Source organism: Lichenostomus cassidix, chromosome Z (genome assembly GCF_008360975.1).
Source record: "Lichenostomus cassidix isolate B80296 chromosome Z, HeHo_3.0, whole genome shotgun sequence".
NCBI lineage: Eukaryota > Metazoa > Chordata > Aves > Passeriformes > Meliphagidae > Lichenostomus > Lichenostomus cassidix.
Window position 1 is genome coordinate 54,503,171 of NC_139511.1, and position 25,232 is coordinate 54,528,402.

The following is a 25,232-nucleotide window of genomic DNA, read 5'->3' on the forward strand; positions in this document are numbered from 1 at the left end:
TGTTATACCAGTAGGGCTGGAGTGTGCTATCGAGGGGTGATCAGATACATTCAAGAACTTTTCAGTTTACATTCCCTGTGCTCTGTGTACTTCATCAGGAACTTTATAAATGTATATATATATAAAATATAAATGTAGCCATGACATGATCAGCTCATTCTTTGTTACAGAAAAAGATGTAAGCAAATGTCTACATCTTTTACTGTGAATACACAGGTAAGAAGTCCCCTCATCTTCTAACAGCCCAAGTCTGTCATTGTTTAAGTAATGACAGATGCACATGTCTCTGCCAGAATGAGGCAGAGTCTGGAGCTATCCTGTTCTGTCTGAGGCTAGTTTTTATGTTGCCAAAACATAATTGTGTCTCTTGCAAACTTGATGTCCTCTAGACGAAAGCAGACAACATTGTGTAGCTATTTTAACCATTATAGTTCAGACACTCTTCTACTGGAGGAAGGAGACAGTATGGGAAAAACCTCTTCCCAAACCTGCTCATGCTGGAAACAAGAAGCTCAGGGAAAGCTACGTAATGTGGTATTGCAGACTACACCCCAAGCAGCCTAGGCATAGTGGCTATTTGACAGAAATAAAACAGGCTCTGTTGCACTTCAGGGTTTTTTTAGCTCCAAAGCAAAAAGGGCACATTGTACTAGCTGCTGGCATCATTGACAGGATTTGAGGCAAGCCTTTAAACTCGTCTTGAGGACCTTGCTATTTCCAGATGTGGCCTAGAAGGACCTTATCTACTCAAAATCCAGTTGGTTTGGAAATGAAAATGTTGACTTTACCAACATAATGGTGTCTGCAAAGATGAGAAACTTTTCCCCCCACCCTTCATTTAGGAAAGTCACATTCCCTCTTACAAAATAAAAGGGACCGTTAACACTTACATTAAAAGAAAGGCAGGGATGACTGGAAGGATGGACTCACAGAATATTTGTCAACACTTTGCTATGTGTGTTGATAGCAAAGCTGATGTGTTGAAATTGCAAGTTAGGTGCCACTGAAAATTGGTAGACCTTTTGTAGATCTCACTCAAAATTCAGTCATATTTTGGGCTTACACCATTTTCAGCTTAATGAAATGAGTAATCAAAAAAGCAGGTGGTGATGGTGGGGAAGTCGAGCATATCCAGCAGTTTTAAACACTGACTTGTCCACAGAAATTATTACATATTAGTTTTGTGGTGTGCATCTTAAAGCTGGGCAATCTGTGCAATCTGTTACAACTATGTAGAGATTATACTCATGTTTATACAGACAGGTGAGGTGGTGGCCACAAGGCAAGAACATGGGAGATGTTTAATAAGGATTTAAGAAAATATGATCCATCAAAAATCTCATTACCATAGAATAAATTCTTTCAACAGCCACAAAACTAACTGTTCCTTCAGTTTTCAGTCCCTAACCTAGCTCAATATGACTGTTTCACAGAGAGGGAGACACCTGCCCACACTATTTCCCACTTGCTTTTCAGTACTGACAAATAAAAGGTGTAACTATTGAGCACACACATTTTGCAGTCTATAAAGAAGACTGCAATCCTGTACCATTCAACATTTCATGTAATGTTCAGATTATGAACAAAACAGGTTTCAGTTAAATGATTCTGCTAGCCTGGCAGTATGGGAAACAGGCAGGATTGCTACTGGCAGAATGGGAGTTACCTGTGACACTGCAAACTACTTGTTTCAGAGAAGTGTCATCATTTCAACTTCTTTCTGCGAGGTTCTTAACTCTTTGGTGTTGACTTTACCTGAGAATGTACTCCTGACAAACTTTGCTCCTGATGTCTCCTAAGTGAAATACAGAACTACTTTTGCTTAAGTGAAATAAATATCATGTAGACTCATTAGCCCATTTCTAAGTGACTCTCAGCTGACCAGTTGTGGTAATCTGATTTTCAGTGCACACTTACCAAGAAAATGTCAATATAGTTACTCTCTTGCTCTTGTCAGCTTGCCAGTCCTGTGAATGCAAAGTCCAGACCTTTCAAACCTCTTCCCACTGAGCAGAGCCCTATCCCTCAAGTTAAGTTTGCTCTCTGTGCTTGTCTAGTGCTTAAAACTGGGAATCATCTAATACAGCTTACTCAGAGCTGCTGCAGGTAATTGGCATAAAGATTCAGCTAAGAAGGGTGCTAGTAAACTTGTCCATTTATTGACTCATGCATCCTACTTTAGCTTGCAGGAAAAATATGTAATTAGAACGTTTTTCTATTACAGGGGCAGTAACTGTCCTGGAATTGATGCTCAACGTTCTTTCCAGATCCAGTTCTCACTCTCCCCATGCTCATTTCCTCTTCCTCCCTCCCATCTCCACCAGAATGGGGGTTTGATATGCTTGTTTCCTGTAATGACTGATTTTAAAATTTTCTCCACAAACAACGCAATGAATAGAGGTAATTGCATGTGACATTAGACATTCTTTTTGTCAGCAGCAGCCCGACAGAAAATGACTTAATGATTAAAAAACTTTGACTCACTAGTTTGTGAATGGCCATTTTTAGGAATGTAACCCCTCTTAACTTCTTTACACCATGGCACACTATAATTCACTCAGCCTAAGAGGAGGATAATGACAGCTTTATACAGGATCTCACTTCACACCTCCAAGTTTTCTCCTTATCTCAAAGGTTGCACTGCGCATTAAAGCAATAGTCTGTATTAATCTAACCTCTGACATTTGGGCCATATTAACACACCAATGCAGGTTTATGTATCTCACACCTCAAACCCTATCAAGAAATTTGGCAGTGGCAGCTTGATAAAGACACCATACCTTACTGAACTTGTTCTAAAAACAACAGCAGCAAAAACATTGCTCTGGTGGCACTTTTTAATGACCTTGTTCACTCTTCTTTAGCTATTGCCCATTTGGGTAATTCATGTTCCTGTGTCACCAGAACTGCTGTGAAGAAGGAGCAATGAAAATTCCTGTTTATCTGTAAAAATATTAACACCCAGGGTTGTAAAATATGCGGAAAACCTATACATTGGAAACTTGAGCTGTCTGCTTTTAGATGATAGAATAATTGGTTATGTTTTTAATGTGACTGATCACATTTTCTTTTGTTTCTGTACTGGACTAATTAACAAACCAATTGTCATTTCCAGCTACTTTACAGTGAAAATTCTACCAAAGGGATGCTTTTGGTATTGCAACAAGTGGTTTCAGAAACATTACTGCATATTCAGATTCCCTTTTATTATTCATGTGGTATGGATAGTGAAATAACCCATATAAAATGTATTATCCCAGCTTCCCAAGCTGGGATCTATACTAGAATGTGTATTTCAAAAGAGGGAGGCAATAAACATATTTTCAGATTAAACTTAGCTTGTTTCAAGAAAGCTGGGACCATTCTGAAAAGTACTGCATCATATTAATTCTGTGTCAGAGTGGTGCAGACAGGCAAAGTTTACATGCCTTTTAAAAAATAATGAAAACAATGAAAATGGTACTTTCATAAAATCTTAAAAGCCTGCAGATGGGGTTTCCATCATCTAACTTCACCCTTGCTTAGTCAAATTCTCATTCATAACGTTAAAAACCTTTAGATCACCATATTTCGATTAAACAATTATTCTGACTATTGTAATTAAAACACAGACAAAAATCAAGTCAACTGTTTTATCAAATACATAATTCTAAAAATCTTTAGAGAGGCTGGATAATGAATGCAGTGAGAGCACTTGACCACACAACTTAAGAAACAAATGATAGCTCTGCTTCAAAACTGCAAGACAGGCTCTTTAGAGATTCCTTTTCACACTTGTCCAGTGGTATTTTTAGGATCAACTTACAAAAGAGCCAGTGCTTTATTGCAGTCACTTTCCAAGGCAGATCTAGGTAGCTTTACACTCCTCTTATCTCCTTTCCTTTTTTTCTCTCATTATCTTCTTGCTTTCTTCTCTTCTTCTCTTCGTTACAGGATTCCGTGGATCATAGATCTCGAAAGTGTCTTCATCCTGCATGCTTGCATCTTTCACCTTTCTGCTTCTGTCTTCAAACTGAAGCACATGTGACATCCTACAACAAAAAACCAAAAAAAACCAACTCCTACTCAGTGGAAGAATGGAAGCTATGATTTGTAGCTATGATATGCATGGCAAGATTTCTGATTTATTTTTGAGCATAACAAAAAAGAACTGACCTGGGTTTCTTTTATTGTTTTGTTTTTTATTATTTTTTATTTCTTAGAAGACCCTAATATTATAAGGTAACTATTTTGCAAAGACCCTTTTTGAAAAATAAATCTAAATACAGATAAGAGTTTTCTCTGGATTTTATTTCACATACTAAGCTCTGTTTGCTTGGGTTTTTTTTCCATTTTGAATATCTTCCAAAATGTACGGCAGATTTTTCCCAGGAATAGGGAGTGTTTCTTCAGTTTTCCTATTAGTCACTTTAGACTACCTTTCACCAGGGTGGAGGGTTTTACAAAAGTGGGGAAGAGTTTACATGGAAAATGCCTGAAGTAGGTACACAGAAGATTAGAAGGGGAATGCTTCATGTCCTGCTGCTCTGCATTAACTTGCTTCAGATCATGCTTTTTAATTCTCTGAATACCAGACTAAACAAATGCCTTGTTCAATTCAATGGTTTTCCTGCTGTTAATTAGAAATTTCCCCCCCCCAATAGATATTTCCTAATTTCAGCAAATTTCCAGTAATCTGAAAACATCACTGCTACATGACTGAGAGGTGGCACATGTGAACCTCAGGAGGTTCAACAAGGCCAAGTACAAGACCTTGCACCTGGTTCAGGGAAACTGCTGATACCAACACAGGCTGTAAGGAGAAGGGATTGAAGCAGCTCTACCAAGAGAGACTTGCAGGTGCTGGTGGGTGAGAGGCTGAACATGACCCAGCCATGTGCATCCCAGCCCAGAAATCCAAACATGTCCTGGGCTGCATCCAAAGCCCCATGGGCAACAATGCCAGGGAGGTGATTCTGCCCCTCTGCTCTCCTGAGACGCCACCCCAGCTCTGGGGTCGCAGCACAGGAGGGACATGGAACTATTGGAGTGAGTCCAAAGGAGGCCACAAAAATGATCAGAGGGATGAGGACAGGCTGAGAGTTGGGGTTGTTCATCCTGGAGAAGAGAAGGCTCTCAGGAAATCTTATTGCAAATTTTCAGTACACAACAGGACTTCACAGGACAGATGGTGACAAACTCTTTAGCAGAGCCTGTTGTTACAGGACAAGGAGTAAAGGTTTTAAACCAAAAGAGAGCAGATTCAGATGAGATATAAAAAAGACTTTTTTACTACAAGGGTGGTGAAACACTGGAACCGGCTGCCCAGAGAGGTGGTAAATTGTATTTTCAGGACAAACCCATACACCTAGGCAAAAACTGCACTTAATCTTTGGGGTTTGGGTAATCAATTTCAAAAATGTGTCTGACTTTGATGGGACAACTTAAGAACTATATTGATCTGAATCTAAGCATATTCATCTCTATAGCATGTCTTTGTCAACCGTCTTTGTGACACAAAATCGAGGAAAAACAAGCAAATTTCAAAAGGAAAGTTTTGTGGCCAATGAAATACTGCTTTATTGGTCTCTTGAAACATGTGGGACGTCCTGAATTAAACAGTTTTCAAAGAGCTTTAGTGCAAATCTCCACACATAAAGAAAGGGGAGGAGAACCAGCTCAGTTACTGTAGATTACAATACAGTACTTTAAACAAACCAGACAAAATTCAAAGCTGTAGACCATATGGGATCTGCTTGAATATTTTAGAAAATTTCTAAAAACAAAAATTGAGACTTTTCATCACAATTGATTCTTGACATGTGCTTTTCATAAATACTTAGGAGTGGTTTCCAGTGTAAAAAACTTAGTAGTTTATAACCCTGTCCACAATACTAACACCCAAACTTATTTTTTTAGTCTTCTGTACAATTCAGAATAACATAATGTACCATCAGAATGACTCATGGTTGCATATTTGTAGTTTAATTATAAAAACATTGTCTCACAGTGGAGGGACTGAAGTAATTTATTTTAGCTAACATGCTTTCTGCATTTGTCATATTCTTCTCAACTTATTAAAGATGAGTACACATATCAAATCACTCTGTCCTAGTCTGAATTAAAGTACAGGCCTAAGAGATGGAGTCATTCCTTGGTGCATGGTTTTGAAGTGTGTTATAGGAGTGTAAGTAGAAGTGTAGTCACACTTAGTCCTTTCATCAACTCAGGTTTTCCAAGAATATTATAGCCCAGGACACGACCTGCAGGATAGAACTAATAGGAATTAAAATTAAATATATCTCTAATTCTTGGGTCTGGCCATACAGTGTCCCAAGTAGTTTGCAAACTAGACACAGTAGATTCAGACTAAGCAATATTTACTTCTCCCCAAGAGATGAAAGAAGTCACAGTCTCTGACTCTTATTCATAACTTTCCACTAAGACATTCCCAGCTGTGATTAAAAATAAGCCAATATTAAGAAACTTTTTGATATTCTCAGAATCAATTTTAGATGCAGCATCTCAGAGGTAAAGCAAAATAAACACAGACTGCAGTGGAGATATTAAAAATATTTTCCTTCTGTGAACTTAAGCTTATTTTAGCAAGGCACACATCTTCACAGGTAGACCTGTTCTGCATCTATATAAATGGTAAACCACAGTGAATAGTATTTTTCAAGAGCAATTAAAATTGGGGTTTTTTAAGGAACGTGGGAAGCATTTAATAATTATTTCTATATTAAGCATTTGAATTTTAACTAATGTTATTCAAGTTCCTCCAACAGAATTTTGCACTTCCATAATTTTCCAAGTGCAGAGTTAGGGCGTAGTTCTACAAATACAAGTTCCATAAGACTTTTCCCTGTTCAATTTATAGCTCTCTTCCCTTCTGCAGGCTCCGGGGTTTGGTAAGGAGTGGGTTGCCCAGCCGTGCTTATGCAGACACTGTGCTGAAAGCAGTAACTTCATCTCTTTATCTTTGGTCTTCAGGAACCCACTAACTTGTGCTTATCACTGATTGTTGACAGCTCATTACACGAGTGAGACATTCAATTTTAAAGTACACATTTCTTCAAAATTGTACTCAAAATTTAAAACATGAGAGGTAGTCAGTTCTACCACGCAAAACTCAAAAGAAAACAAACCTCAAGTTTTGCAACTTAGTATTTTTGCTAAAAAAATGTAAAATTTTATACAGCTTGCCAAAACTGATTACTCTGGGTTTGAACAATGTAGGTGTGCAAATTGCTGTTCTCCTTTTAGTAGAAGAAGTAATCACAGAATTATTTTCTTAACACCTTTTATTAAGAGAGGGCTGCAAATCAGAATGAGAAATCTTTGCATGGATTTATTGCTGGAGAGGATTGATTTTTACCCTGACCACACGACAGCATCCTACAGGTTAAACATGGTTCTATCCCATGCAATGGGGGAGCAGCTGTTCTGCTGCACTGCACTTCTTTCCTTGAGTGTTACTAAAGATCACTCAGTAGCTGGCTCACCTCTGTATTCCAAAAATGGAATGTCTTGAAATGTTAGACTGAAATACCCAAATTAATTTAACATGGTTTCAGAGACAACACAGGATTTCAAAGGTACATGGATACCCCTATGGCCTAGTGATATTCTCAGGTCAGAAAACAGATCAGGCTCTTTTGAATTGCCCTAGTGAGATGGTACTTGTAAGAAAAGGTATGATATACTGTAATCCCTCTGATTTTGAGATGTGTGAGCCACGCACTGGATCTGAACTATATGCCAGCTGCTGACAGGTGGTAGTCATGTTAAGTGTAGCATAAAGAGACTGGTAGTCCAACAGCTTTGGCCTTTCCAGAACTCGCTTTGGGAAAAACTGAAGTGGCAATCAGTGAACTGAAAAATTTTAAATCTTGGCAAGAGTAAGGAAGCACTATGCTTTTGCTCTACTGATGAAACTGAAACCTCCAGGTGCACTTATGCATCAGTGATTTTTATACTAACTGAAATGAAAGTGCAAAGCTGTATTCCCTAAGACCACATGTGTTTTTCAAACTGATATAGCTGTTGGCTGCTACCAACTCCCTGCTGCCCCCTTCAACTTTCCTTGCACAGGTGGCCCTACAGAGCAAATCTCCTGGTGCCTGCAGGGAAGCCTGGGACATTATCTTGCACTCATCTCCATCAGCATTTTAAATGGGAAATCATCAACAGGTGTGAGCAAAAGTTATATCCTGCCAACTCTGTTGTAAGGGCAGTAGCTTCTGGCAGAGCAGCAGTAAATTCTTAAGCAGTTTTAGGCAAGTGCCTGCACTTTGGAGGTGACTGCATAAAAAGTGCAGTTGGTGCCATACCCCTTGTTTTTGCACTAAACACATACTAAATAAATAAAGCAACTAATCAAGTTGCTATAAAATTGAGGGTATCATAATTCTGAACATTATGGCAAGGCTTTATGATAGTTATTGGTTCTTTCCATCAGGTTGCTTAAAATGAACACAGAAGGAATAACTATCTGTGTCCAGAAATTCAGTGCTGCCTCTTGCATTATGTAGACTGTCTAAAAAAAGGGGCCAATATGGACGATAGCTACTAGTACTACTGTTTGTTTCTGAGTTGAACATTGCTTGCAATTAACATGCTTCCTACTTTTCTCAGTTTCACAACACATCCCATACTGAAAAAAACCCAACAATGCTTTCTTTAAATTATATTCTACTTGATGCAAACACTAACAGTATCCTTCAAATACAGTAAATGGTAAAGTATAAGCATTAATCATTAATGTAAAAAATGCTCTCACACTTTCTTTCCATCATCCACAAGATACCTAGGCAGTGGATAGAAAAGTAAATAAGAAAACAGATGAGAATCCACAGATCAAAGTAAAGGAGTTTTCCCTCCCAAGGAAAAAACTTTGGCTGTTCTGGAAGAATGAACTCACTGGCACTCTTTTCACTCCCAGCGGAGTAGTGGGTGGCACAGGAAGACAAGAGACATTTGAGAAATACTGAGAGACAGTTAAGTGATCACAAAAAAACCCCCCCAAAAACTGAGGAAGGTAAAGACTTAAAAAAGTATAGGAAAGAGAAACAAAAACAGGGAGAAAGAGACTGATCAAAAAGTAAATAAAGTGAAGAATATTGTCAAACGACAATTGAAAACAGCATAAATTTTGAATCAAGGCAAGTGAACAAGAGTACAAACAAGACAAAAAGAATGTAAAAGCCATAAAACAAAGGGAATTTTGAAGGAGGAAATACATTAATAACATCTAATCATGTTTCCAGCTTTTTTTTTAATTGAGATGCTACAAGCAAAACAAGCCTCTTGGATCAGGCTGCTGTCATTATTCCTTGCACATGCAAGTCCAAGAGCTTTATAAATAATTTTGTAAACACAATGCAGCAGGAGAGAGGAAGTATGTTTATGTCTCTAATGAAATCTGCAACTATCACTAATTACTCTGTGTAATATAACTCTTGTAAACAAATTTCTTAGCTTCTGTCTGCCCTGTCTCACCATCCAGCTTTGTTTTTCTTCTTGTGTAACACAACCCGTTATCCCTCTTTTCATGCAAAGGATTCTTGTCATCCAAGTTTCTCTCCCTTATAGACGATTAAAAGAAAAAAAAAAAATTACCAGGTAGGTAAAAATGTGAAGGTGGCTTTGATTTTTAAAACAATGACTGTCAATATCCTAGGTACCATGACAGACCCAAAGACCAATGATAGTCTCAAAGATGGATTCATCTCTCTAATTCTCATTGTTTCATTCAGCCACTTCTGTCTCAAAAGAGCTGTTCCAGGAAATAATTTCCTTGAGTATTTTTTGTGTCATTAACTTGTAGTTCTGGAGCTGTGCTAAATTACCTATGAAAGTCTGTACCTCTCCATAGCACTTAGTATTTAAACCTTACACTGTGTCACAAACTTCTACTATGCCTGGGTTGCCTAAGCAGGTATGATTTCACTTTAACTAAGTTTATAACAACAGAACCATAGAAACACCATGGTTAGAAGAAACTGTTGGGGTCAACAAATTTGACCATTAATCCAGCACTGCCAAGCCCACTAAACCATATCTTAAGTGCCACATCTATGTGTCTTTCAAACACCTCCAAGGACAGTGAGTCACTTCCCTGGGTAGCCTGTTCCTATGCCTGACAACCTTTCTGGGGAAGAAAGTTTTCCCCAACATCCAGTCTAAACCTTCGCTGGCACAACTTGAGGCTGCACGCCCTTGTCCTATCACTTGTTAAGTGGAAGAAGAGACTGACTCACACAGTACCTTCTACTAATAATTTCTGGTCATAGGTTTCTGCTGTGATTGTTACCACTGAAAGATTTCACTCTTTCTTTTGTTCAGCACTTGTTTTCACCATTCCACATTCCTTGTTTCTCTTTCCTCATCTCTCTTCCTAATGATCAGTAGCTTTCTTCCATGCTTTCACAAAAGCCTGTATTTTTCAAGTTTATTCATTTGTTATTTAAAAGAGAAATAAGGTTTGCTATTTAGATCTAGCCAAATTCAAATAATTAGTTATTCCACAGAAGTTTTAAATGTTAAAAACATACTTAGAAGAGAAGTGAGAAAATGGTTATAAATACAGCTATGTGCCATACTGCAGTCCACGTCAAAGGTTAAGTATTCACATCCAGTACTTACTACACCAAAATAATATTGTTTCAATCTATGTTAGGAATTATAATACAGTGCAGAGATTTTACATAGATATTTTATATTTTACTATTGCTATAAATACCCTCAACCCTATGCACTCTCCTGAGGTTAACTTCAAGACCCAAAAGACGTATTTTCTGGTTTTCAGATGAATGGGGTAGCATGAGCTTACAATATTTCAGCTTTCAGCTGTTTGGGCTGGTTTTGGCTGGGGTAGTTAACTTTCTTCACAGTGGCTGGTGTGGGGCTGTGTTTGGGATTAGTGCTGAACACAGGATTGATAACACCATGATGCTTTTGTTATTGCTGAGCAGGGCCTGCAGAGAGCCAAGGCTTTTTCTGCTTTTGGTACTGCCATGCTGGTGAGGAGGCTGGGAATGTCTGAGAGGTTGGGAGGAGACACAGCCAGGACAGGTGACCCAAATTGACCAAAGGGATATTCCAGACCATGTGACATCATGGTCAGTGTATGAAGTGGGGGAAGAAGGAGGAAGGAGGGGACATTTGGGGTGATGGTGTTTGTCTTCCCAAGTCATTGTTACATGTGATGAGGCCCTGCTCTTCTGGAGATGCTGAACACTTCCTGTGTGTGGGAAGCAGTGAATTAATTCCTTGTTTCACTTCCTCCCTTCACTTGTGTGGGGCTTTTGTTTTATTAAACTGTCTGTATCTCAACCCACAAGCTTTTCAGGTTTTAGCCTTCTCCCTGATCCTGCTGGTGGGGCAGTAAGTGTGCAGCTACTTGATGCTTGGTTGATGGCTGGGTTAAACCACAACAACAATGGAGGTATTACTGCTGCTCTTGCACAGAGCAAAGATGTCCCCAGTGTTAAGCAAGTAAAACATGCTTTAAAAATATTATATAAAGTCACCCTGTACACTTCTGTTAATTTTGACCAGTCCTTTGAACTTGTATATTACAGTTACTGGAGGATTAAAAAATTGGCTTAAGCTCTTCAGAATAACAAGCAAGTTTTGGGTCCTCCACAGATCAAAGAATTAATTGTTTATATCTTCTCTTTGTGTTGGCCTACAGTGTAAAATGACGAGAACAGAATTTTGCAGATATTTCTAAAATAATACTTCTTGAGATAGTTTATTTGAATGTTATATGCTTAGTTTTACCACAAAATAATCACTGCAAAAATTATAAGATGAAACTAATAGTTTCACTAACCATGGGATCTCCATTTTAAAAAGAACCCCAAAGATACTAGTTTTTGCAAAGCTAACAACAAAATAATCTAATCTTCGTGAAGACTAATATAGTATTGTATCCTTGCATTGTTCAAGACAGTACTAAGAATATTTTTCTGTTGAAAGAACATTTAATTGTAAGTAACCTTCTAAAAGAAGGGGAAATCACCTTAATTATGAAAAGCTCACCTTGTTCAATCATAATCTGTGGGAAAATGTGATTAGTTCTCATAGCATCAGAAGAAATATGTAAAACTGTAATGACTTACTTTTTCAAGCAATAAATATTTTTCTATTAAAAAATCAGTTACCCTATCTTGATATTGCTTCTGTTCTATAAAAATTCATATATACTGTATTTACATTACATCCTTGACCCCTTCACAAAAATGTTAAACAGTTTGATGCAAGAAGACCAGTGCTTTAAATAGACAGCTGCTACTGGTGGGGTAGATTGGTATGGAAGACTAAAATGCAAATTCCAGATGTTGTTCCAGACAGCACACCCGTGTAGCAAAACTCTACACAGCATTTACTACAAGGACATGGGAACCACCCCACTGGAATAGACCAGTGATCCATCCAGTCTAGCATCCTGTCTCTGGCAATAAATAGCTTGTACAACATCTGATACTCTGAAGTCAGTCAGAAAATCACCTCCCCCAGTTAACACAAGCAGCCAGGCATTATTGTATCACCACAGCACAGAGCTGGAGTGAAAAGGAAGGAGAGAAGAATATTTCTAGCACAAAAATAATCAGATTTTCATAACATTCAGCGTTCTCTGGACACCCCCTCCCTTCTCTTTTGCCCCTCCCTGTCTCATTCTGAATATGTCCAAATCCTTAGTTCTTAAATACGTCATTCAGTGAGATGAAGTTGGGGTGCTTGAAAAGGTGTGTAAATATGCAGGAAGCTTAAGCCAAGTTAATAAAGATTTAGAACATTATTTCTTCATTCTTCACTAGATTTGCTGGCATTCAAAAAAATGTAAGATTTCCAGACAATAAATCTAACACTTGATGTCCCCTGACTAAAGCATGGATCATCTCTGAATTTAAGTCAAACAGTAGTCAAAGCTCAGATGCCTAGTCCAAATAAGCTCAGATATAGAGGAATTAACAAAAAATAAACAAGCAAAAAACCCCACTCCAAATGCTCTGAGTTTCTAGCTGCACAGCTAGATACAATGTCAGCAGAACCATTTGTTAATATGAAGTACTAACTGAAGCAGTGGGGTATGGGTTGGCATTTAGAGATCAAGCAAGGTCTGACCATATTCTAGAAGTACAGGGGTGAAGGTGGAGACAAAATAAGGGAAAAAAAAAAGATTTACAGCAGAAGGGTTTTTTCTTTCTTCCTTTAAAGGTTAGTGGCAGTACTAAAACCCAAACAAACGCTAATTTTTTTGCCAAATAGAAAAGAAACCTCTCTTTCCAATGTGTTTCTAATACAGACCTCTGGCATTCATTTATCCTTTGTAACAATCAAGTAAGTATTTTGTCAACTTTTAAAAAATGTAGTTGAGTAAATCAATGGCCTTAGCAGGAGAGACCTAATATAGAGCCAGTTTTTCCAGACTAGTGAAGGAACGCTGGCTCAAGTCTGGATGGGAGGAGGGGAGCAAACATGGCTTTAATCCATCTTTGTGCCTCACTGGCATAAATTACAGCAGCACTTTTTCTGTCATCCCGCAAGCTAACATCAGCATGTGAAAAAGACTGCAGCTTAGTTTTCAGGGGTTTACTGTGTTTGTCACAGTTAAGCTTCTGCAACTGAAGCTGCAAAGACTGGTGCTAATCTTGAGGAAGTCGTATTTCATAACCCTAAATCTGAGGTATTGTAGTAAAGAAAAAAATACATTTTAGAAAATGTATATAAAGCAAGGTTTATAAAAGAAATATAACCAATTAACTTCAACATCTACCTGATTCTGAAATTGCTATTTCAATTAAAAAAGACCCAAGCCCAAACCAATTCTAGCCTATATTTACAAGAGATACTGAAAAGTGATGCCTTGATACTGTTTTTAGACCTAAATCTCTCTCTGTGACAAAGCCTTTTACTGTGAGAATACAAAGGAAGTTAAATATTGTGTATTTCCACTCCTAACTGTGCCATTTTTCTCATGAAACCAATCATAAATATTCTGAAAGCAGTTTTCTTCGTATTATTAACAAAAGCATAATTCGTATTATTAAAGAAGACAGAGGGCATAACTATTGATGCTGGATGGAGAATGAATATACAGATTTATTTTTTGTTTTTTCTGAGTAAAATAAAACTATCTCTACAAACTGGGTAAAAAATTGTACACTCAAATTGCAATTAATGTCCTGGCAAAAAAGAGCTTAGCATTAGCACCCAATGTTGCGACAACATATAAGTGGTCTCAGTGAAAGTTTTCCAAATTTCAGAATTGGGAACAGATGACAGTATCTGACATATATAAACCAGGATGCATTTTAATGGCTAGCACTGAACTTCTGTGAGGTTTTCGTCCACAGAACCAAAAAATTAATAAAAACACATCCATTCCCTTCAATTTCTGCTATAATCAGGTGATCTGATCTATGTAAAGCATCACTGTGCAAATCAAAATATTTTGTGACCAAGAAGAAGATATTTTTACAAGCTTTCTAAGAGGTATAAGATTTTAAACAGTGCATTAAAGTAAGCAGTGTCATTAAATTCACTTGAATTGGTTTTAATCCTCACTTTTTCACATGAGGTTCCTTACAAATAACTTGGAGGACAATAGTTTTGACAACATTAGAATTTACACAACACGGATGTGAAACAATCCATTAAACAAGACTTGAAATACCTTTTTGTTTAAGATAGAAGACCTTTACTCTCACACAATTTTCACAACAACTTTTTGTGTAAATTGAAAGGTATCTTCAGGGATTGACTTGTTCACTTAAATTTTAAAAAAATGCCTATTTTTCCTATACCTCAAACTAACCAACATTTAGAATAGTTTAGACTCAACAAAGGTAAGTAACCAGAAGAATTTTAGACTGAAAAACCACATGAAAAACTACCACCTCCTTCCAAATTCCCATTTTACTCATTCTTTCTTGTCCCATAGTATATCTGAAAGCTGAATGGATTTATGTTATTTCAAATAAAAAGACTAAGTTTCAGGGTCTAGACATACTTCCAAAAATACTTAAGTGACTTATTTACGTTTGTTGCTTAGTTACAGCTGTGACAGCACTCCATGGGGAAGGAAAAAGTTGATCTCTTATGAAGATTAAGAAGCTTTGTATTTCACATGTAACACCTTACATTCCACCCAGGAAACACTGCAATTAATTAAATGAACTATGTAGCATGCTGGCAGTCTCAGTCAAATTCTAAAAGGCTGCAGAGTGCATTACTAAGAGCAGATAGAGGCCAGTGATGAGATCTGAATCCTGAAGAAGAAATCTTAAACTTCTAGCCAGGCACAGAATGAAGGAAAAATTACTGGGCTTCACTGTAACACAAACTCTAAGATCAGCTGGGAGTCTACTTGCAGCCCTGACTTGTGAACTGATAGGATTAATAACAGACCAAATCCTTCTACTGAAGATGACACAGATTTTGGCTGGTTCCCTGGTGGCAACAGTTTTAAAGCACTTCACATAATCATGTTCATCTGGTAAGGAACAACTTTCACATGTTAATAATTCAGTTTCTACACTGAATATTGAAGGTCCAGCAGGATGAATCTGGCATCTTCCATGAAGTCCAAACTGAAGAAGTAACAACGTAAAAAGCCCTGTTCATCAGAACTCAGATTACCACTATGGAAATTGTTTTCAAGGAGGAACAGAGTATTACCCAATGTCCATATTACAGAATCATAGAATGCTGCGTGTTGGAAGGGACCTTTAAAGGCCATCCAGTCCAACCTCACTGCCATGGGTCATCAGCTACCCCTCTGAGCAACCTGTTCTAGTGCCTCTACCCTCTGAGTAAAGAATTTCTTCCTAGCAACTAATCTAAATCTCCCCCCTTTTAATTCAAAATCATCACCCTCATCCTGTCCCTATCTGCCCAAGTAAAAAGTCACTTTTCCTCTTTTAATCACCCTTTAATTACTGAAATAATTGCCACAATAAGGTCTCTGCAGAGCCTTCTCTTACCTAGTCTGAACAACCCCAGCTTTCTCAGCCTTTTTTCACAGGAGAAGTATTCCAGTCCTCTGATCATTTTTGTGTTCCTTCTCTGGACCAGCTCAAAAAAGTCCACATCTTTCCTGTGCAGGGACCCCAGAGCTGATGCAGCACTGCAGGTGGGGTCTCACCAGAGCAATGCAGAGCAGAGCAGAGCAGAGGGGCAGAATCCCCTCTTGGCCCTGCTGCCCACGCAGCTTTGGATGCAGCCCAGAATACGTCTGGCTTTCTGGGCTGTGAGTGCTCATGGCTGGGTCATGTCCAGCCTCTTACCCACCAGCACCCTTCTTGGCAGGGCTGCTCTCAATGACTTCTCCAGTCTGTGCACTTGTCTGAGACTGCTCCACACCAGGTGCAGCACATTACCCTCGGCCTTGTTTAACTTCATGAGGTTCACATAAACCTGCTTCTCAAGTTTGTCCTGGTTCCCCTGGATGGCATCTGTACTGAGGGTGCATTTGGTCCCACTGTCTCTGTCATTGATAAAGATACCAAAGAGCATCAGCCCCAAGAACTGAATGAATGGGAATGTCTTTTAAATCCATCAAAAAAAACCCCCATAATGACTTCCTAACCTATGTGTCTTCCATGTCTTATAAGGTACTGTTAATGTGACTGGTTTTGTGTGCAATGTATGGTATTTGATAATTGTGAGTATTCAGTTACTTGATAATGACAATTAAGTCGGCATAAATAATGGATATCCTATATAGATATATGTTAAATTGACATGGCAACCAGGTGAGTTTTCAAAAAGGAATGTGGTGGCTTCTTTACTACTGAAAATTCCACCAATTTAAAAGCTGTTATGGCACTATATATACTTCAGGATGTCAATAAATCTTGAAGTCTCAGGAAGTCTCCACTTGTTTTAAAAGATCAGAGAGAGAAGAATGTGTGACAGTCCAGAATTTTGGTTAAGGACATGACATGGATTTTTATATCAGAGAATCTGTTCCTTCTGCAAAGACCAGTATTCCATAAGTGGAAGAGTGTAGATATATGTCTTATATTTCACAAGCATTAGAGGTTGCTAAACATTCAACTGGAGAGCCCTGTTTTTAGGAGTAGATGGCCCTAGTTTAATGTCAAAGTGAAAAGCTTAATGTGGTAAGGGTTGGTTAGGCCACTTCCACTTATAACTGTACTGGAGAAGAATATAATTACAGAACATATGCATAAGATGAAGGTTTGAATGTTTATTGGAGTATTTAGAATTCATGTGATTTTGGCAAACAGAAGTAAGAGTATGAAAAATAGGATACAATTAAAAAAGTGTGATGGCTAAGTTCCAATAAGAGTGATCAACAGCATGGGTACAGGACAGAATTAAGTTAGGCAACCATTCAATAGGAAAGGATTTGTGGCTTAGAAAGGATTGGAAACCAGGCATGAAAAAGCCATTAACAAATAAAGTAATCCTTCCACTCAACATGGACAAAGACTTAGCTGACTGCTGGCTGTATTTAGTCTCAGATTTCACGTTTTGAAAGAAGCACTTGGAACTCTCAGAATTACTTGATGGAGGGGTGTTTCGGAGTACTAAGTATCACTCTTGTCCTATTTGAAGAAGAATATTTTGCACAGATTAACTGAAAAAAATCAATTTTTGAATGTATTTGATTGCATCAGAATTTTTTTATGCCATTGCTGGATTCTCTCTATGAAAAATATTTTGTCATGTTCACAGGATCTGCAACATTGGTTTCATAATCTGCAGTTGCTGTAACACCTTCTAGACTGAAATCTGGGTTTGACTACAGTTTGACTACTATTTGATATTATCATCAAAACCCTGAAGTGTCACTACTGCCTGAATGGGTATCACACTCATGCAACTATATGCGTACAGCAGTCTAACTCCTAACAAGATGAGTAGCAGGAGTGTCCTGTATAAGTGGAGACAGTGCAGAGTTTTCTTTGAATTTCAGGCCTATCCAGTAATCCAAGTGGCAAGTATCAAGTAGATGAACTATGCCAGTTGGGTCTTCTGTTGTGACATACTTGGTTTTCATAATAGTCTCCGAGCAGATGACACCTCAAAGCCACTGAGATTGACCTCACCTGTACTTTGGGGAATAGTCTTCTTGGTTAAGATTTTAAGCCAAGAATGAGTAACTAAGTTCTGCCAAATAATCTCTACCTACCCCTGGAGCACTAATACAACCTTTATGAAAGAGAAGGATCAAGTAATGCATCTGATTCTTTCTTTTTGCGATTGTAGGCAAATAAAGAAGAGCTAGTGATCAAACAGTTCTGAAGACATCTAACAAATCATTAAGAAAACACAAGCACTAGTTCCCAAAATGAAGCCACACAGAAAATAATGCCTGGAGAAGAACTCAGATCAAGAATGTCTTTCTAAGGTACCCAGATGCTGTACATTTGTGTCCACTCACTTATTGTCAGACACTTTTATTGTTAGACCCCTTCTTTCAGCAGATACCATGTTTATTATGATCTTTTGGAATTCTGTAAGGGAAATTGGATTTTGATTGTTGCAGGAAAATGTAGATAATCATGCTCACACAGCAGTAGAGGTTGCAAAAAAATGTCTCAGCAAAGATTCTGATATTCCACATTAAAACTTAGTATTATGCATTTCTCTTCAGCACTCTTCACAACATTTTCTCAGATGCATTCTTAGACAGTAAAATCTGGTAATAATTATCAAACACCATACACACTGTTTACAATAGAGTCATATTTCTTCTTTTTTTTTTTATTGCATAAAAAGTAGAATGCTGCTGAAAAGTGCCCAAACGTCTGCTATGCACCATGCCAATACAGCAGCTCAGCCAAATATGCAGAGAGAAGTTTGCCAAATAAAAGAAATCATAACAAATTGGTAATGGTTTCTATCTTGACAGAGAATGAAAATTATACCTCAATGTGTGGCCACTCATGGACACATAAAAGTGTCTTAGAGGCAATCATTTTACCTCTGATAACACACCCTGACAGTAGAGCAAAGCACACTGGCAGACTTTCATTTCCCATAAAAACAGCAACTATGACCTACAAAATGGCCAGAAGGAGCCACATAGTTTGTGTGTATCATACATCCATACACCATACACTAATTAAATTTCATAAAAATCAAATAAAGTAAAATGACTGTCTTTTGAGAAGTAGATTCAAATTAATAAAGACTTTTAAAATGTAAAATCACTACAGTTATCTCAAATATTGGTATACAACAAAGGTACTGAAGATGTAAACTCTTAATCCAAACTATGCACTTTACCTTTCCAAGTGTCAAACTATCATTAATAGCTTTCAGAAGATTTCATTGCTTTGTTAATGTTGTGTTTATAGCCAATTTGTGTAACATACATTTTACAGTTTACTTGGCTTCAAAGCAAATTATTTGAAAACAGACTGACTCATCTGTCTGTAAAGTTAATATGCACACTTACTGAGCTGCAAAATTAATATGATATTAATCATTAGTCTATTATGTAGTTTCACATAATTCTAAGTATCTGTTTTAGTGTAATTCTGAATGTTAGGTTATTTTCTGAACGAAAGCACAATTTCATAAGCTGAAATTGCAAGATTTCTTCCTTCAATATGAATTACAGTGGATAGTATTACTGACAATTAGATACCAGTAGTTACTCAGAAATAAACAGGAAGGATATGTTTAAACTCTATAAAAGTATTTAAAAGACTGGTTGTATTACTGTGACAAGAAAATATTTGACATGAAGATCAGTCCTTCAAGATAATAAAAAGGCCAGGTAAGGGAAACTTATACTGGACATGGGAGGTTTAGACCAAATATTTAGAAGTATTTCTTTACCAAGAGTGTGGTCAAACCCTGGAACAAACTTCTTAGCAAGGAGATCAATGCCCCCAGCCTGTCAGTGCTCAAGATGTATTTGGGCAATGCCCTTAACATGCTGTAGCTTTTGACCAGCCCTGCACTGGTCAGGCAGTTGGACTGGACAATCACTGTAGGTCCCTTCCAACTGAAATAAGTGCTCTAAAATTCTTGGAGAACTTAGAGGCACTTTGGTAGCTCAGAAGGATCTCAAAACATAAGTGAAATCCAAGGATTTCAAAATTCATATTGTATGTTACCTCTCATCCTCAAAGAGCCTGAGGTAGGAAAAGACATAATGAAGGAAGAAAACACGGTTTGAAGAAGCAACAAAATAATTTTAAGTCATCTGGGATACAGAAATACTGGTTGTCTTAAGACACTTGCCAAGAACTTTGTTAAAGTTCCTATTTCACTGGTAGTTTTGCTGTAGCTGTGATGGCTTACGCATACAACTAAGGAAAAAACTGTAGGCAGAGACAGCCTATTTTGTCAGACCAGGTGTAATGCTTGTCTTAGAAACAGAGATGACCTATCCTTATGAAACTTTTTTGCTAGGATTTCTTTTTTCCAGGTATTTTATGTATTTTTGCATTATGCATATTTTTATGAGTATCTGACAGCATGCAGCCTAGGAGTTCAAGTTCACACTTCAAATTATACTGAGTTTTATCCCCTTGCTTACCTAAGGTGGGTAGTTTGCATGAAAAATGAACATGAGAAAACAGGACACACAGTGCTTCCTTGACTGGGAGGTATTAAGGCAAGAACTTCTGCAGTGCTTTATCAATTTCAGTAATACTCCACTTCCTTGGGGTCACCCTAACACTTGATACGAGTCAGTCTATCTTCATCTCATCCATCATTTAAATACACTTACCACACCCCACACGGACTTGTAGAAGGACTTAAAACTACAGAAAGCTAGAAGTCTTCTACTCTCATGCCTTATTTTTCAAAGTGCTAAACCACTACATTTTAGCTGAGTCCTAATGCAACAGCTACCCTCACATTTGGTGTTTTCTGCTACTCAGATTTATGTGTAACAGTGAGACTATGTTAGTTCATTAGGATTTCCTTTCGTTAACACAGAAATCCAAACAAAAATAACTCACCATCCTTCGTCATTATCTACATCAGGTTCGGAAAGTTCATTTTCAGGAGTTTCTTCAATCGCCTGCGTTAACTTTGATTTAAATCGGTCCAACAATGCCAGTGTCTGAAATTAAACATGTGGTTTAAGAGAAGTTATATATTTCTACACATCAGCAGGCATATACAACAGGCATATACATATTTGGAGAAATGTTACAATAAGAGTGATCTTTCATATGAATTTGGAAGAAACACTTTAGAGAGGCAAGTGAGAATGAGAGGTGGTGGTGGGTGTGAGAGCAGGACTGCATGGAGAGCACCCACGGAGTGAGTGGGCAGACAATGCTGAGGCATCGACAGCAAGTGCTCTTCAGGTGTGAAAAAGCACTTCTTTCACCATCGAGTGAAATAAAAATGCATATTTAAGGAACAAAAACTTGTGGCTGCTTACAGAATAAAACAGCTAATTAAATACCACTGCTGACAATGAATTTTACTGTTTGGACCTGCTACTGTCCTCTTTTAATATAATCCACTGTTTAAATTACAAACCATTCAAGCTTTGAAGACCCAGTTTAATTTTTATTTATATACTTAATGTTGATGATATTTTTAATTATGTGTGGATATTGAAAAAATTCAAAGCTTTTGCCTCAATTAAAATGAACCACCATAACTAATTCTGCAGATACAGGTTCTTATGCTGTATACAGAAAGCTCATGCTGATTTAAATTAGCTATTTTATTCTCAAACTGACATTGCTCAGTGTTTCAGGTACAATGAAGTCACCAAATCTCAGATGACACCTGAAGATCATACCACAGTTCTTGTTTCTGATCATCTGAATTGGAAGTTTGATTATACAAGAATTGTATACCAGAGCTTTGTGATGGGAGAGGGGGGCTCTTAAAAGAAAAGGCCAGAGCATATGAATAATTTGCACAACTCACAGCTTTTTTTTTTTTTTTTTGACATTTGAGATATTCCTGAAAACGAAAGCATCAGGGAATAAGTGCCTTACTGAATTTATGTGGCAGGCTACATTTGATTTGTAGGTGGCAGGTTGGCAACCTATGTTGTAAAACACCTCTCTATGGCTGTGTAGTTTTGTTTGGTCAAGTTTTTCAAATTTAAAAGAATAAAAACCAAACAAGAATAGAAAACAGAAATAGGAAATACCAGAAGTGTTCACTGGAATCAAATTTCCTTCTGGGAGCAATCTTGAGGAGTTTCCTGGCTTTTGAATTCTTTCAAAAACATATTTTAACGCTGCCAAGGGCAGATTTTGGAGGACTTTTTTTGCATTTACTTTATTTTCTACCTAGTCTTCTATACAAGATGAGAGAGAAAAGTTTTGAAGATATTTGGGCCTGTAAATCATTCTAGTTCTATAACTTTCCATACTACTGCAAGCAAACACTGTACTTGCAACACCTGAGACAGCAAATCTTTGCCTATGCCATCAGAAGGAAACAAACTGACCCTTTTCATATGAAATTGTGACCAACAAAAGCCACATTCCTTGTGTCTTGTCTAATTTTCTCTCATGCCAGCATTCCTGTGAATAGACCTGATGACAGAAATAATTTTGAAATATCTTAGTAGGCATTTTTGCCGTGAGTCACCAGATGCTAACTATGCTTCAAATAACTTTGTAATTAGACCCTAGTAGAATAAAAGGGCTAGGACTTCCATTACCTAGTATTTTAGGGTGAGGTACTTTTTCTACCCCTTTCTTAATTATTGCACTGAAGATGGAGAATGGTATTGTGCTGTAGGATCAGTTACAAGGGGTGCGAGACTAGAAGAGGCTCTCCACAAGTGAAATGGATTACAAACAACTTGATTAATTATTGTTGAATGGTTGCCAGCAGGTTTACATAAATAAAAAGTAAGATCTACTAGAATATATCTCCCTATCATCTCATCTTGTTTTCCTGTGATATCCAGGACAGGGCTGATATAAATTCATTAGACGTGGTTTTAAGTCCCTTGATCCACACTGCCAACAGAGCTTTAGTACTCTTTGATTCAAAGATAATGGGATTTTGAATGTACTAAGTTTCCATAAACTTCTTAGTTTAGAGCTAAATCAGCTTGCTGCATATATAAAGGTTTGCCAAATGCTGCTTTGAAGTTACTAAGCCTCAAGTTTCCAATCTCTTCTAGATTCAACATGTGAACAGGAACATTTTCGTAGCTGAACTGCCATGCACTTCCAAACCAATGTGTTTGATGTACGGCACAGATTTAGGTTGATGGTATTTCCACTTCATAGGCAGTTTCACATATTTCACCATTTCAGACTTCCCTATTTTAGAAAAAACAAATACTTTTGTAAAGTAAACCTTACTTTGCTCATATTTGCCTACTAAAGTCTACAGAAAACCTGACTAATTTTGAAAAATAATTTTCAATATATTTTTAAAAGCTTGCCTTTTTACAGTACTTATAAACTATTTCTTTCATTTCATGACACCAAGAAGTACTGATGAATTTTATCTTTTTGAATCATAATTCAAAATATTAAAATCCCCAGCTAGAATAAATGCCAAGTATGTAAACTTCTGTCCCAGTGTTATCTTATGGCAAGGAAAGCATAAGGTGAAGAAATGCAAACTCTCACAAATGTAATCAAGGACACCTCTTCATGACTAGCATTTCCTTTCAGAAGATTTTAGTAACTAAAGTGGGAACACATTGAAAATTCACTTACCTGTCTACCTGGGTAATTAAAATATTTATTTCTACAAATAGTAAGTTTCTTTTAATGAAACAACAGATTTTAAAACTTTGTTCTCACACAAATGAAGAGATAAACACATCCAGAATTTTCTTCTGGATTTTTGCTGTCCAGGCTATCAAACTATTACCTGATCTTCACGAGAAACTCCTTTCTTTGGCTGCTGCTTTCGCTTGTCTTCATATTTTCTCTTCTCCTGAAGGTATTCTTCAACAACACTGTTTGGAGCAGGTTCCTCCTCTGAATAAGGAAACATATTTGGTTAAACAAGTTTAATTTGGGTTCATGATTTAGTGTCTTTTTGGAGATAAAATACCAAGCAAAACACTCCCATAAAACATTTCAGTTGTACTGCTTTCTCAGCAGTAGAATGATTTGCTACTTGCTGAAATGAAAAACACAACACTGTACTGGGCAGACAAGGAGTCAAAAGATTTTTGTTTCAATTATATATTACTATGGAGCCAGGGAAAGCAGGATAAGAGAAATAAAACCTCTGATGAAGACTGTTGAAATTCTTTTAACAAGTTGACCTTCTTTCCAAAGACCTTTCCTGTAGCAGTTGAGCTGTTATGGGTATTATGTATTAATATTCTGTGACTATTTTTTACAAAATAGATAAATACAGCCTATTGAAAAATTCAGAGTTTTCCTCTTTTGAAGGCTGAAGTAGCCACAAACCAAATCCTTGATCTTGCAATAGGGAAAAAAACAGTAACATTTAAACTTTAAACAGAGTCCATCTTGTCAATCATGAAAAGACTTTTAGTAACAAAATGGTACGTGGATCAGTCAAGAGCTACTCTTTGTCTTTTTTTATGAGTGTTTTCACTGCAGAATATTCATTGCCATGACAAATAATTTAACAGGACAAAAACTGAATTGGAAAATTGATCCACACCACAGTTCCACACTTTCTTCCTCTTGAAGAGCATTAAGACATTGCACATACTGATTTACTATACTTGAAATTTACTTACACATATTTACACAATCATTATTCCTGGTAACTAACAGAAGAGTAAACCTTCTGGATGTCCATTGCAAATGATGAACTGAAAACATTTTTTGAGAAAACTGTTTCAACAGATTTCAGAATATACACCCTGATGAACTGTAAATCTAAATGAATTTGTTGTTATCAGCTTTTTTTAGATGACTGCTGACAGCTATACAGAAAAAGTTTCTCATTCCAAACTAAATTTCTCTCTCAACTGAAGTTTTCTATGAAGTTTATAAACATAGCACTTCTAATAAAAGGAAATAAATTTGTAATGATATACCTATGTATAAAGTATTTGTTTACATATTTCTACAAACAAAATATCTTATTTCCTTTTTATGTTAATTTCTACATTGCATTTATACAATATTTAAACCCTTTCTATATTGTATTTAAAAAGTAGCAGGGAAAATAATCAAAAATACATGATATCATTCAGAGTGGGTTCTTTTTCTGTTTTCCAGTTGATATGTTGAATATAATGATGAACAGAGTATTATAGATACGAGCAAGTTAAAGAAAAAAAATCTATCTTTTAGAAGGAAAAAAATAGATAAATG

General features: G+C 37.1%; 1 protein-coding gene across 1 annotated transcript in view; it reads right to left on the reverse strand.

Moving 5' to 3' along the window:
- Positions 1 to 3,620: 3,620 nt before the first annotated feature.
- Positions 3,621 to 25,232, reverse strand: part of CWC27 (CWC27 spliceosome associated cyclophilin) — a 97,967-nt gene continuing 76,355 nt past the window's right edge. Inside the window, exons 12-14 of the mRNA XM_085042376.1 lie at positions 23,800 to 23,909; positions 20,946 to 21,049; positions 3,621 to 4,031 (exon numbers count right to left, since the gene is read on the reverse strand). Coding sequence (XP_084898502.1) covers positions 3,869 to 4,031; positions 20,946 to 21,049; positions 23,800 to 23,909 — 377 coding nt within the window. The 3' untranslated portion in view covers positions 3,621 to 3,868. The remainder of the gene's footprint in view (positions 4,032 to 20,945; positions 21,050 to 23,799; positions 23,910 to 25,232) is intronic.